This window comes from Ciconia boyciana, chromosome 1, assembly GCF_034638445.1.
Source record: "Ciconia boyciana chromosome 1, ASM3463844v1, whole genome shotgun sequence".
Taxonomy (NCBI): Eukaryota; Metazoa; Chordata; class Aves; order Ciconiiformes; family Ciconiidae; genus Ciconia; species Ciconia boyciana.
The window spans coordinates 10731413-10746972 of NC_132934.1; the positions used below are offsets into that span (position 1 = coordinate 10731413).

Sequence of the window (15560 nt, forward strand, 5' to 3'; positions counted from 1 at the left end):
TGAGAAATTCAAGATTAACTGTTTTAAATTAAACACATACAAATATTCAATTATTCATCAATGAGTGGGAACTAACAGCTCTACAACTTTCCAACTTTCCTTATATCTTTTTTCTTTCTGTCCTTTTAAAATTTTTTTTATTATTATTATTATCTTACCAGTTTTCCATCTCATGCAATGGTCAGTATCTCTTCTACTTCTTTGCTCCTTGTCTTTTTATGTTTTTTTCAGGAGACCATAACTGTCATGAGTGGAGCTACCTGAAGAGAACATTAGTTTCGCTTTGGGGCAATTACACTTGCTTGGGAAGAGAGAGATTTGTAGGTTGTAGGGTGGGATGGGTGGACATAGGTGAGTGATCTGAAGGAGAGTGGGGAATACAGCATTGCAGAGAGGGAACACATAATCAGGTTTCTGTACCTCTCAGAAGCAAAACTTTCTAGGGACCAAGCTGCATATGCTACAACTCCCCAAAATTACATGAATGTAACCAACAGCAGAAGAAGAACCTGCTATAAAGACATAAGGACTAAAAGGACTACATATACTTAAATAAGGACTACCAGGACAGTATTTTGTCCAGTCTAGATATATCAAGCTTTTTTCTGTGTGAATACTGGTTATTCTAATAAATACCTGAAAAGTCAGGTCTAATAAAACCTGATTTTTATGGTTAAAAAGCCTCTTAGACCTCTTTGAGAATGTTTGCTCTAAGGGAGAGATCCAGGCAGATTCTCCTCAAAATTCTGGGGAATTAGGATCCTGTCACATGTAATTTTATGTCTCACAAAACATTTGCCTTAGTATATTAGCAATGTGAACCTGAGATTAGTTTACTGAACAGGTAGGTTGCATTTATCCAATATGTTGATATAATCTGCATATCAGTAGACGTTTGAGTAAAACTGTTACACAGAACTGGAACTGCTAGACTATCAAAATGTTTACTAGTCATACACTTAATGGCTGGGTGGTGTATTTTTTATGAAGCTTTCATAGCTTTCTCTCTATTTGCCCTTCTATTGTCCTCCATCCCGGTGTTTTGTGGTATGCTTTTTTGTTGATATACAAATTAAAAAAATATTGTGCTCTCACTTGATATTTTAATCAGACATTAATGGGCTCTTTTGAGAAAGCTGGGACAAATGCAGCATTGCAAATGAAAATTTAAATTGTAAGCTCTTTCTCAGCCTTTTAAAGCCTTATACAGACAAATTAAACTAAGTTGCCAATATTCTTTTCATACTGATATTCTGTTAAATCCACTGCAGAAATCACATCTGCTCTGAAAACCATAATTGGGGATTCATTCCTAAACATATTTTTATGAAGATGAGATATAAACATCTCAAAGCTACCAAGAGAAGATAACACAGCATGATATATTTAACAACTACTGGAAAAAAATGTTTAAAGAGAGAAAATGCATTCCATGGCTAGATATCTATTTAATGTTTAGATAATTTGGAGAAAAGATAAAGGAATCTTCACTCCCTACTCCCACAGAAATGAAACAAGTACAATTTTAGTGCATATTTTACTGATTCGTTTTGGGCAGTGCACACACAAAGATGATTTGTAGAAACCTAGAGAATTTTTACTAGTACATCAGTAAGCAACCGTAATTGTGTTTTTTTCCCTAATGAAGTCAATCCATTACAAAGGTATAACAAATTTAAAGCTCATCTCTAAGGACTTTTTTCTTTGCCTGTAGGGTTTATGCTGCTTTCTGTGATTTTTTTTTTTTAAAGGATCATCTGTTTCAACTGGAATCGCACAAATTTGAGAGAGGACGAGGCAGGTGCCCTTTTGACCCCAGTTCTTCCTTCACCTCCATCTTAATTGGTAATGATCTTTATGTCACAAGCTTCATGGTCCTGTCAATCTGTCATTCTGAGTCTCTTTCTTCCGCACACCAAAGTGTTGTCAGTCTTCCATTGCAACCTTCCACATGTCAAACTTAATCCTCATGGTGCTGCCCACATTAATATTACATCCCAGGCAGCAAGGGTGTCTCACTGAAGTAAGTAGATGTTATATGACACGTGCCATCCTGAAGAGGTAATTGATTGTTGTATAATTTTGGAAACAATAATTTCCTGCTTTCCTTCAAAGCAAAGTAAAATGTCTAGCTTAGTCTTTTACACCACTGAGACAAATACACAAAATTTACTATTTTTCATCTACTGAGACGTAGTCTGAGTAACAAGCATCTTGTAAAAATGTGAATGTAACTGTTTTTATATCGAGCATTTATTGTTTATATAAATTACAACTTTTGAGATCAAAATAGATTTTTTTCAATGCTGCCTTCTAACAAAACTATCCAAAACTGGTGATTCTCTGTTAGGAAAGTTGATCTTATACTCGACAGTTATAAAAATATAATTCTAAGTCTAAGTCCTGCAGTGCCAGAAAGCTGTGCTGAGTTGGTGCTCCTGTGTGCCTTACTGGTAAGTATATCACTGTAGGGCTGGGACCTTTGAAGTTGTAGCATAGCAAACCACATGTCTTTTCCTCTATAATGTTTTCCTGAAAACACTTTGTGAGATCAAGCAAACCCAGTCTTGGCAATATTGGCAAAATTTAGTACATTGACTAAAAATAGACTGGAACAGCAGGTAAAGGGTGAAAGCTAGGTGCACTTAGGGAGTAACACAGTGATTTATCTTTTTAGAAAACATAAATAAGATGAAAACTGAGCATTCAAAAGGAATAGTCATTAAAGAAACAGCTAGAAAAAAGAGGCTAAAGACCAAATTTTCTACTTTTCAGGGATAAAAAAGTTAGAGGATATTACAGCCTTTTGATATTTACATTTGACTTCATATCTTAAAATCAGACAGCCGAAGTCTCTGATTATTAACTACAATGATACAGCTCACCCATGGTGGTGAGGGAGTATTGGTCATGAGTGACAGATGTATTTTTACATGCTAAGTTTATTTGTTCTTTTACATTAACAAATTACTTACAAGAAGAATCTTCACCAGTAATGCCAAACCTTCAAATTGCAGCAATTCATCAAAATATTGTTCATTCCCATTAAAAAAAAAATACAGCTCAAATTCTTGAGAGTTAGTGGGTTAAGAAGTCATGAAAGAATCAGAAAAAAATGCTGTATTTTGACTGACCTTCCAAAATCCATGAAGCACAGATTGTTACGCTTTTCTTCCACCCTTATTTCTAAATTGTTTCTACAGTTTTTAACAGATTCCAGTCTTAGCTCAGCCTGGGAACAAAGACTCATCCCATGGAATTTGCTGTAGGCCTGAAACCTCATGGTCTAATCTTGAAGTCCTTCTCAACCTTTCCTGAGACAGAACTAAGTAAATAAATTAACCTGATCATGTTCCTACTGTGAGATCAATGTGAATTTTATTTGCTTAAATGGAAGCCAGATTGTCCCACTGAGCACTTCAAGACTAATGGTTAGGCCTTGTGTTCCTGGCCTATTTATTAGTTTGCCTGGATTACGGGAGGTCCTCACAGTTTTATCTGAAAGAGAAATCCATTAAATAAGCCATTCTCTGATAAATGTTGATCAGAGTCTTGGACATCCACTGACAAAGACTTATAAAATCAATCTCACAAAGCTCACAATTCTGTAATGTGGCAAAATTAACAGGAGAAAATAAAACATTTTTAGCAGATCACTGATGCAACACCAAAAAATAGACAAACTTTCACCCCTTCATCAAAACTAATATGACCTGAGAAAGATATTTAGAGGCTGTTTTTCTAGGCATCCATTGGGAATTCTATAATTTCAAGTGATCATAGAATGATATTTTAAAAGCACAACAAAATTCTTCAAAGAGTTTATTATTTTATTTATGCTTTTATACTTTTTATACTATTGAAATTAAACACTTCCAACACTTAGGGAAAATGTCCTAAAGAAGTCTGTATTTCCATGTATTCTACTATATTCTACTAACTTCTACTAACCAGAGACACGCAGCTTACAGAATAAACAGAGTTAATGCTGCTCCTTAGACTCCAGAATGTATATCCTTTATCTCTGTAGGTATCCATTTGAAAAGGGTAGAAGACATAGATGCAAACATGGTGAATATTAAAGAATCTTTTAATGGACATGTGAAAATGAGACTGAGACCTCTAATGCTAAGTGCACTGTAAAGGAAGGGATGCTCCTTCATTCAGCCGAGCCCTGATTCCAGCTCACGGTGGCCATGACCCCATAACAGGAGATGACAACTACACCATGCACCCTCCAGAACTGGTCCTCCAGTCTTTCCTCCAATGCTTGGAGGTTTCCTTCTTCTTCATGCACTCCAATTTTCTTAAAAAATTAAATCCGCTCCTGGTATGGAGTCAGCATGCTCTTGGAGGCTGCACCAGTCTCCCATGGAGACAGTTGCCTCCACTCTCCCATGTAGATCCAGCCAATGTGCAAGTCCTTGCAAAGGTTTTATGCAAACCTGTTAGCAAAGGCTTTCACATCCTAGCATCCTCTTCTTCCTAACTAAACAATTCAAAACCTGCTTCCACCTCTGTAACTCACATTAAGAGAGTAGCCTACACCAGCGTGGCTATTGACTAACAGTGAGGATTAGACTAACAAGGAAACTTTACATACCTCTGATAAAAGTTTAAAAGCTTTTAAAATCTTGATCTTGAAAGATCATTTGTACCATCACTAATAGGAACCAGATTTAGCTAGATTAATTTAGGAAGAAAGAGAATGTCTTGTTCTGTATCTCTTCATGTGTTTCAACACATCAATTAAAACACCCACTTCAAAAAACAATAGTTCGTGACTTGGCTTTAAAACTAAATATCCATGCTGTCGTAAGTTTTATTACAGGTTATCTGTCCCAGTGGTAAAGTAGCTTGTGATGAATTCCTCAATTTATGAACAATTAACTTTTAGCAATTTATTGCCAGCATTAGGAAACAGAATAGAAGTTGGATGGCAGACAGGATGAATAAAATGCGTATGTTTAGATAAACAGTATATAAAACTTTCAGACTTCTATTTCTAATGAACTCTCCCATCTGCTTTCAATAGCCAAAACTATTTTTGATATCAGATCATGCACAGTAATTAGCTTAGACCACACTTGCTCTTGAAAGCTGAGAAATTAGTTTATATCTATGTTTTGTTACCTGCAATACATCACGAGCAAGTGGTGAAAAACCTAAACTACATTTGAATATGTTTTCTATCCAGGGAATCCATTCCAATAATATTTTCTGTTTTTACAGTTTTAAAACAGTTCCATGTATTTGTGTCTCTTCTTTTACTCTAGGCAATGAACTAAAATAAATACATTTTCTCTCAAAACAGAAGACAGAATACTTGAATGACAGACAGAAAATACGAATATACAGAGGAAGTTTACCACTAAGGACTAGCTACCACTAGCTAATTTCTTTTGAATTTGTTTTTTTTCCTACTGTGAAAAGTATCACTTGCTAAAAATGTGAATTGGTATTCTGATTTTAGTTGTCATGTGAGTGATAACTGGCCAACAGTCAAAGAAATGCATGAAAGGTGCTGCTTATGTTCTACTCATTATGTTCTACTCCTTTATTCATAACAGAGCTACTCCACTTTGTAGAAAGTGATGTAATGGGGATTTCACACAAAAAGGATACTGGTGAATAATAGTTTGCTGTACCTTCCAATTTGAAGCAGGTACACAAAACACGCCAATAACAAACGAAGGAAACCCACTTCTAAGGTGGAAGCAGCCTATTTATAGAAATCCCTTGTATATATATTAAGTTTTTAAAATGAAATCACATGCTTCTATTTGTTTTACTTTAAGGGCTGTCATCTAGGAATTCTTGGTTTTAGAAGATGTTTGTATTTGGGTTTGTTAATATTTTGCTCTGAGAAAAGGGCAAAAAATAAAGGTATCTTTTAAGTGGTCCCAATTGAACTTTGATGTATTTGCTTGAAAAGAATGCTAGCTAAAAAGTATGCATGTATCACTTGAGCTAAAACTGGTTTTTGAGGTCCATGGGATTTTTTGTGTGTTTGTTTAAATAAGGAAAGAAGAAAGTTTCTATTCTTGTTTTAGCAGGATTAACCAGGCTGTGTTAAAACTTAAATTTTAGCAATTAATTTGTCAAATACTTGTGAAGCTGAGTTAGACTGGAAGAGGGGAGGATTGGTGAAGGTCTGTGAAATTGCTCAGTTGATTTTCACTGGAAAATACTGGTTTATCAGTGTGATGTGCAGCAGTATAAAACCCTGAAGCCAAGACAGGAGTGAGTTGATATGTAGTGGTAGCTTTTCAATGGAGGGGAAAAGAGTAGAAATCTTGTCAGGAGTTTTCAAACCTCAACCTCAGGTTGTCTCTAAATCTAGAATTAGTCAGCACCTGTAAAACCTAGCAATGTTCAAAATTTGTAACATGGATTTAAAGGATGTGCAAAAGACTATTGAAGAGGAAAAGAGAAGATCCTTTTAATGTCAAAAGTGCAAAAGACCTCAAAATTATGTTGAATGTTCTTGTGCTGAGATCTTTGCTAGTCACGCTCGTCAATATGGTCTCGTTGGTTTCCTTAGGCAAGGTGACCTGTCTGCTCACACTTGGGACTTGTCTTTAGTTTAGTAACACTTCAGGATGAAAATCAGATTTAATTTCTGTATCTGTGCAATATCTTTCATGGAACAATATCCATCCAAGACTGGAACTTCCATTTTCTCCCCCAGGATCTCACAGATAAAATCAGTGGTAATTTCCTCAGTATATGGCAGAATGCCATACCAGCAGGTTAGTTACATATACTAACATTTTATACCTATGTCAAACAGAAGGAATAGGCTTCATATCCAAACTTCTGAACATCTGGACTTATAAATGTCAATCCTGATCACTAGCAATATGTGACGAATCATTTACCCTGCACTGATGCATTTTCCAAGATTCACTACGGTGTTGAAAGGATAAAAGCATCATGTTTTGTATTACACATCACCATAATTAAAAAAAACACCCAGGCAGTCTGAGACATTTTTCCAATGGAGTTCTTAAAGGGGGATTTATGACTAATGTAACTCATTAATTAGGGTTGTGAAGATTGTTTGGAACATTATTCAGACCCTGGCAAATTCTGTTGTTTAAGCAGCTCTGTGTTGTTTAAAAAATAAAGCCCTCTATTAGTTTTGGGTAACCTTAACTTCTACTGATGCTATAATTTGTACTTACTTTTCATTTCACTTGCCAATATTTTACACTAAATGTATTTTACAAGGCAATATCCATTCTTTATATGGTGAAGCCTAAGGCAAAACTACACTCAGCTCCGAATCAGCAGAGGTTTCTGAACCAGGCCCAGCTGCCAAACTATAAACTTTTCAGAATCATTACTCAAACTTATGGTAGCATTTAAGTAATATATATCTTTTAAGAGAAACAAAATTCACACTTTGAGGGAGATCAACAAGCAAAATTCTTGCTTTTGCTCTAATCCTTTATAAATGCCAGCAAATGTTATTTGAATGGATCAGTTATGTTTCTTTTGATTAGGGGGTAGGAAGCCGCATCACTGAAACGTCTGCTCAGATTAGCAACGAACTGGAAATAATTTATTTCCCTCTTCTTGTGCAGTTTAATTCCTGCTGCTTTATTTTCTAACATAAGGATGCCACCTAGTGACAGTAACAGTCTGCTTCTTAAATTGGGTTTAAAAAATTTCTAATCTAAGTCCACAAGGATATGAAATATATTATTCTTAATGCTTGGTCAGTTAAGGGGAATTGTACCCATGCATAACTAAAAGGTAGAATTATTACTGGTATTTCACTAAAGTAAAATATATCCGATACCACAATTTTAGATGGGTCAGATAGAGAGATAGGCTGGATTTTTGAACATACGTGTGATCCAGTTGTACCAAACTACATATAGATTTTCAACAGTTATTGGCAATCAGCGTATTATTTGTAATATTCTCCTGTGCTTGCTAATTTGTGAATGCCACCTAAATCCTTTGAAAATGGGACCCAATTTCCGTTCCCATAAATTTTTCAGGAAATATTCATCACCAGTTGTACAGGATGGGTGAGATCTCAGCTCCTGTCCCTGCTCTGGTGAATATTTTAAGGATATGAAAACAAGTTATTGCTAGACCAGAGAAAAATATGTTCTTTTTGTCTGTCCACTGAACACCTAAGCCCCTGAGCCAGTAAGTTATACCCAAACTGTAGTTATTTCAGGTAAAGTGGAAAAGCTCCAGTAGGCTGACTGGAAAACCTCCTCAGCCTAAGAAAACATGCTTGTTTATAGAAATCACTTCTAAGGTAACAGGTACTGCTTCTTACCTGTCCAGCTGGGGAGATAACTGCATCCAGCTCTCCAGTATTTTCAGTATGTGCTTCACTAATGAATCTTTTTTTCAGCCATGTTTTGTACAGAGCCAAATCTGATAACTATGCTCAGGAAACACCCCTCTGTTTGAGGTACAATCTGTGGATTCAGGTATGGTTTAGCCTTGAGCTGTATCCATGCAGTGTAGCCCAAATCCTTGGTTTGGTGCAGCTATCACTATTCTTTTCTTTAGTACTGCATCCTCTGAAACCTGCTGCTGTATTTTCATCCCATTTTCTGGCTCCTGTTATTTCTGGCTCCTCATAAACCCAACACATCCCTTCCAGTCTGGGACCAAGCAATTTGTTGCTTCTCATTAGCAAGACCAGGGCAAGTCTGGAAGTGCTCAGAAGCAAACCACTGCTCAGAGTCTTTGCACTGGTGAAAATTTAGGTGCTGACAAAGGGTAGGACCAGGCATTAACCGAATGACAGTGAAATCTTTGAATTTAGGTGCCTGATGTGGCAGATGTTATTGTGGTGGATGTGGTTAGATGTTAATTTAATGCCTTCATGTTTTGTGTGTGAATCTATCCCAAAGTCATTAAGTCAGTTTTGCAAAGGAGGCCAAGCCCATGAATGACATTTAAAATTCTTTTCCTCATTCTGTTCCAGCTGTGAATGTTGCAGTGCTGGTAGGAACAATGTCCATATGCTCTTTAGACTATATGTAACTTACTGACTCGTCTTCTTACCTGAATTTGAGGAAATACTAATGAGCCATGTTTATAATGCCGTTGCTATCACATGCAATGAAATTAATAAGTAGAGCATTACCAGAGTGTTCTGTTTTTGTTTTTTAATCTATGGTCTGCAGGTGGTGAACTTTTTACTGGTCTCTACAGTGACTACTGGGGAAGAGATGCTGCTCTATTTCGCACCATGAATCGCATGGCCCATCTCCGAACTGAACCTGATAGTGAGCGCCTGTTGAAAGGTATGGGAAGAAAGAGAAAGAATAACATGGAACCAGAGGTGTTTCAGATGTCTAGAGAATTTCTGTTTAACCAGAAATTAAAATGATATTGTTCCTGCATAGGTATATCCATTTGGAGATGAATTTGTTTAAACTATCTTTTTTCCATGAAACTTTTCATGAATCTCCTGGCAGGATGAACATATTGAAATCTTTACTTTGATTACATACTGGATTTAACAAGTGGAACTTTTAAGTCCTTCATTTTTCACTTTTAAAATTGCTTTTAATTTATGCTCTGCATATTCTATACTATTTCATGATATGCCAGATGTAACTAAAATAATATCTTAAAATTATCTCTTTAATTAACGGGAGATTCTAATTAGAACACAGTGCACTTTTTTCTAAATGAGATCATTTTGCCTTTATGTTGCAATAAAACAACCCAATCTTTGCCAAGTTGTGTAGTAAAGAGATGTCATGCAATAATGCAAAATAATAAACATACAATGATCATACAGTTAAATGAAATAAAAAGTTAAAGCAGGTAATTTTAAAGAAGAAAATTACAATATTCCATAAGAAAAATATTGAAAAAAATAATGTGCTGGGAAATTTAGAAATTGTTTCATACCCTTCAATGTGAAATGTAACTGAATTTCAAAGCGTTGAAATGTCTGTGAAATGCAGAGTCAGAATCTTGATTTGCTTTGCTCCAAAAGTATTGCAATATTTCATCATAACAGTGACATAATTACTGCTAATGTTTGGCAAGGAGAGTCAATACTTGCCTTTTATGGTGATTCATATGGTGAGCATCATCTTTTCAGTTAAAGGACATAGAAGCTTCTTCTTTCAGATTTCAAGGCAGTTTTCTCCTGAATCAGAAGAGAGAAAATAGTTCTGCTGCATACTTTTTCCTACACGAATCTGACCTCAGACTTGAATTAATTTCATTTTTTTAAAAAAAATATGTTTAGAACATGCTTAGATATGCTTTAAGTCCAATACTGAGAGCTTTGCTGAACTGAGTATTCAGATTGGCTATATATGGGTTGCAACAATCAATTGCATGTTCACAATATGCAAATGAAGTTTCTCTTCTCTTCTCTCTGGAAGATTTCATTATTTTAAATGTAGAATTATCTAAATTATGGCCTCAAACTTTGGTTTTCATTTTGTCTATACTTGAAATTTAAATTTGCAGAAAGCGAATATTTTTAAATGCATATTAAAAACACTTCAGAAAATTAGCAAGTGCTGTATCAGTGTTTTCAAATACAATGACTGTTTTCATGGAGAACAGGAAGTTAGAAAATATTTACATTACCCACTGCTTCTTAAGAAATCATACTAATTGTATGAATGATATTCTCATTTAAAGAACTTGTAAAAATTTTGCTACAATTCAGTGAGATTAAATAATTCACAGCTCTGTTTGGTGTAGGGTTAAAAGGTATACAAGGCATGGACTGACGTCTGAACTTAGGTTTCAACTTTACAGCACAATGTCAAAACAGGAAAAATTTGGAAGGTTTTTATTTCATGACCAAGATACACAATGCATCTTCTAACTATGAAGATATATGTTCATATAACAGCTATTAGCTGAACCACCAGAGCTTTTTGTTTATCTAAAAGGCTTTTTGTCCAAAGTTGACATTCCTACACCTGGTTTGGGATCAGAGATTATTATGTGAATATCAGTGCCAGGTTTTAGCCTAATCAAATTAAAAGATATAAAACCCAGAAAACGGGACTGGAAAAAGTCCTGAATGTTTTTCCTGCACACATACAAAGGAATATTGATTTGTGAACTGGAGCTATAAAAATAGTTTGACATTAATGTATTCCACATGATTTATAGACACCCACGCACAAAAAAATAATTTTTTTTCTATTTCTATGACCCTGTTCCCCTTAGGTAGCTCTCTGACTGACAGATCCCTGATTCTTTAATTTTATTTTTTTCTTTGCTACCAGCTGATTTTAAGGATTGAAAAAATAAGAGAATGTTTTAATAAACTTGAATTAAATTAATTTTTGTTTTCTTTTAAAGAACCAAAATTTGTTGGCTCATACATGATTCCTGACAATGAAGACCACGATGATAACAAAGTATATTTCTTCTTTACTGAAAAAGCATTAGAGGCCGAGACAAGCACTCATGCCATATATACCAGAGTGGGACGTGTATGTGCGGTAAGATCCTTTTTCTGTTTCCACAGCTAAATGATAAAAAAGCATATTCTTTTCTTTGGTCCTTCTCCCCCAGGCAAATATGGCATCTGTTAATGTATGTGAGAGTAAGTTATAGGTCTGAATGAAAACCCTGCATCTAAACAGCCTCAAGCTTACAAAATTCAAAAGCAATCCGAAATCTGGGCTTGAAACTGAATTTTGCTGAGAGAGGAGGGCAAAGTTCAGAAATCTTGTTATTCAACTCCATCTCTCTTTGTCCTGATACGTGGCAACAGTAATAGCAGTTGCCCACAGGACTCTCTTACCATCCATATTCTCAATTCACATGAAGGCTCCATCGCCCTTAGTATTGGCTGTAGGTCCAGGGCCTCTTGCAGCTCTCACAGCTGACATAAATTGATGTCCCCTCACATTTCTGGTGACAGGACCAGCCCAGACACCAGTCCTCTCTGACGTTCCCTCTTGCCTTCCTATTCTGTCAGCAAGGAGGGGACTTAACTCACCTGCATTTGTGGAGGATCGATGGCTAGCCTATCAGACAGCTGGCTTTTGTAGCCAGCTGAACAGGACAAGAGGCAAAGGGCACAGATTGAAACACATGAAATTCTATCTGAATGTAAGCAAACTTTTTTTTACTGCCAGGCTGGTTGAACACTGACACAGGTTGCCCAGAGTCTCCATCCTTGAAGATATTCAAAACCCAACTGGACACGGGTCTGAGCAACTTGCTGAAAGCAACTTACTTTGAGCAGGGCAGTTGGCCTAGACAATCTCCAGAGGTCCCTGCCAAATTCAACTATTCTGTGATTCTGTAAATTTTGAAAACCTCTTTCTGATGCATGAACGATAGGAGGGGTGCAATGTCAACCATCTATAGAATGCTTTATAAATAGTAGCTAGTTAATGTTTTCATTTCATCTCTCATTCCTCTTCTTCTCAACAGCAATGAAGGAAAATTGTGCAGATAGAAAACTAGAAAAAGCTTTGAATTGTCCAGCAAATTATTATCATAGCCAGGCATAAGGTTTACTAGAAGGAGCAGAAAAGTCACGAGGAAAGACCTTGCTTCCCTCCACTGCCCTGCACGATTATCCGTTTCCCACTCAGACCACGCTCCTGGTGTGTTGATCCCATCTCTTTTTGGCTCCCTGGCCCCACAAACAAGAAGGAGATCTTGGGCAGATGCTGGAGAAGAGCACTGTTAATATATGGTCTTCCAGATTAAGCTGCCCATAATAGGTCCTCTCTGAACAATTGAGGAAGTTTGGGTGCATTCCTTTTCTATTAATTGAACTACAGTAAGGCTGATGAGAGGAGTTCTCCCATTCCCATTGGGACTACATCAGCTTGATTAAAAAGAAGAAATTAGAAGTTTATTTCTTAGCATCTGATTTTGTTTCTGAAAAAAATTGCATTCTCCATCCTAACTGTAGGGGATACATTCCTAAAACTATTGTGCAAAGAGCAAGACACAAGTTAAAAATCTTCTATTACTTCAATGTATAGTATATGTCACATATGCTCACCAGCATACTGCTTATTAAAATTTCTTAAGGAGTACTCATGTATAACTTAAAATATCTGAAGTATGCAAAGTACCAAATTGCAGCCTAAGACATTAATGTTCACGAAGTCTGCTGGCTTTCTGAATTCAAGCCTGCATCAAGATCTGAAGTAGAATTCTTTGGCCTATGTTCTGGTAGATGTCTGAATAGATTATTTTAATAGTTCTCTCTAGTCTGAAATATATCCACCTGAATGTCTTATCTCTAGCTATGGGTTAAACCAAAATCCCACAGACCTTTCTCTTCCGCTTGCCCAAAACTCCATATCATCTGGACATTAACTTCACAGCCGTATGCTATAATTCAAATTTGATTTAATGAATACAAAAAACAGCTAGCTGGTGATTCAAGAACTGGCTTTTTTTCCCAGCTTTTACATTTTCATCTGATCTGTAACAGGTTTTGTAACACAGAGGTACCTACTCTGTATATTTCCACTTTTCTGAGGAAAATAGATCTCTGTTTTTATAAGATCTCAATGTGAAGCTGAAGAAAGAAATTCATTTCAGTAGTTCAGAATGAAGTTGTGAGAAGAGTTTTGCAAGCCTAATACAGAGCCTTCAACAGTCAGTTACACAGTCTACCTGAATATAAGGCCATAGCTTTGAGGATGCTACCCAAAGGTTACAGAATCTGATTACTAAGTAATACTAAATGCCCCCTTTTCTTGTCCAACAGTTGCAATAGCAAGAAAAAGATGAGACAGCCATAGCAAAGCAGGAATTATTTAAAGTTGTTGAGAAATTGTTAGAACACCATGTAGACACTTGCCTCAGACTTGCCCCAGCTGTACGAGCTCTATAGATAGATTCAGGGCTTCAGTTTCCAAATGTGTTGATCTAACCCTGCACTGAGCTCCCAAAGCAAAGCTAAACTTTGCTAATGTACTGAGTACATCCAGTTAACAAAAAAGAGAAATAAAAAAGCTTAACAAAGCTGTACGGTTAAAACTATCCATGGATGCGGTACAGAATTAAAAAATTCTTATAAACCCACAGCTCTTAATGAGACCTGGACTTGATCAGTGCAATCCTGCTTGAAAACTGACTCCAGAGAAATAATACTAGTAATAGACGTGTGGTTTGAAAATGCATGCTTTTGACATTAAAACATACAATGAGCGGCTAATTCAGCAGAGATGTTTGTGCTTCTAGACTTACTCATTCAAATTACCATCAGCATTTGTTTCTTTCTACGCAGAATGATATGGGAGGCCAGCGAATGCTCGTGAATAAATGGAGCACTTTCCTCAAAACCAGGCTAGTTTGCTCTGTGCCTGGGAGAAACGGAATTGATACGCATTTTGATGAATTAGGTAAATATCCTAGACTGCAACAAACTTAAAACCATCACATAAAACATAAACTTTCATGATAACACATCTTACTGTCAAATATTGTATTTCTATTCATTAACAGGGAATGATTGTTAGCGTTTTGTTTTCAATGTATGTGAACTTCTATACATATGGAGTTGACTATCATCAATTATGCCTTTACTGATTGCATTGTTTTTAAAGATTTCTTTTAAAATCTGCATAAAATTAAATAGCATATATGAGTAAAATAGGATTACACTTTTAAAAAGCAATGAAGTTTCTCTTTTGGGGCTGTGAAAAGTAGTTTGTGACCAATAACATTGCATTTAAATTTTACAGAGGATGTGTTTTTGCTGCAAACTCGTGATAACAAAAATCCAGTGATATTTGGCCTCTTCAACACTACAAGGTAAATAACTAGAAGAAACAACAGCAGCAACAGAGGAATGTTTAAACAGCCTGTTGAAGAGACAGAAGCTGCATTATAAATATCCCTTAGCAAATATATAGTAAACAGTTTAATCCTTGTTCTATTCACAGTAGGCTTCCTTGTTAATGTAAAAACTGCTCTATGACGCTCAGGGTCTTGAAGTCTCATTCAGTGATCCAGTCTATCTGGATCATAAATTAATTAAATGTTTCTCTGCTTGAAAATTTCTTAGTGTCAAAGTATACACACTCCTGCATGCTTATAAGAGCAGCCTATGAGAGCCACCTGTCTTCCTTTAAGAGCTCCACTGTAACTCAAGTTTAAGTAGATAGCAGCTTAAATTCCTACTAACTTCTTAGTGAAGCCTAAAACACCAGCTGTGATGTTGCTGGCGGCCTCCTTTTCCACTGCAGCCTAGTTCAAGTGCAAGCACACAGCACCTGTTTCTTGGAGATCCAACTGTTACTTCAGGATGTAACTGGTAGAGAAGCGCAGCTCTACTTTTGCAACTATTTCATTCTCCAGATTTTTTTTTTTAATAAAGCAAGGCAGATCTGGTCCTCTAGGGATGCAGGCACCTAGCATTTCCTACTGGCTCCCTATGCCAGCAGAGAAAGGTGGACACCTAATTAAAATGGTCTGGATCACCTTCTGGAGTCTTCAGAGATAATGTATTTGTAGAGAGAACTGATGCTTCTTTAAAAAATAATGAATTGCTTCTCCAGACCTAAGTGAATAAAAACTAAAAGTAAAAAAGATACTTTTATATGGATTAATCT

General features: G+C 36.2%; 1 protein-coding gene across 1 annotated transcript in view; it reads left to right on the plus strand.

The window, feature by feature from the left end:
• The window catches only part of SEMA3E (semaphorin 3E), a 154683-nt gene that overhangs the window by 106660 nt on the left and 32463 nt on the right, over positions 1 to 15560 (plus strand). Inside the window, exons 5-9 of the mRNA XM_072866597.1 lie at positions 1752 to 1845; positions 9165 to 9284; positions 11326 to 11468; positions 14234 to 14348; positions 14691 to 14760. Coding sequence (XP_072722698.1) covers positions 1752 to 1845; positions 9165 to 9284; positions 11326 to 11468; positions 14234 to 14348; positions 14691 to 14760 — 542 coding nt within the window. The remainder of the gene's footprint in view (positions 1 to 1751; positions 1846 to 9164; positions 9285 to 11325; positions 11469 to 14233; positions 14349 to 14690; positions 14761 to 15560) is intronic.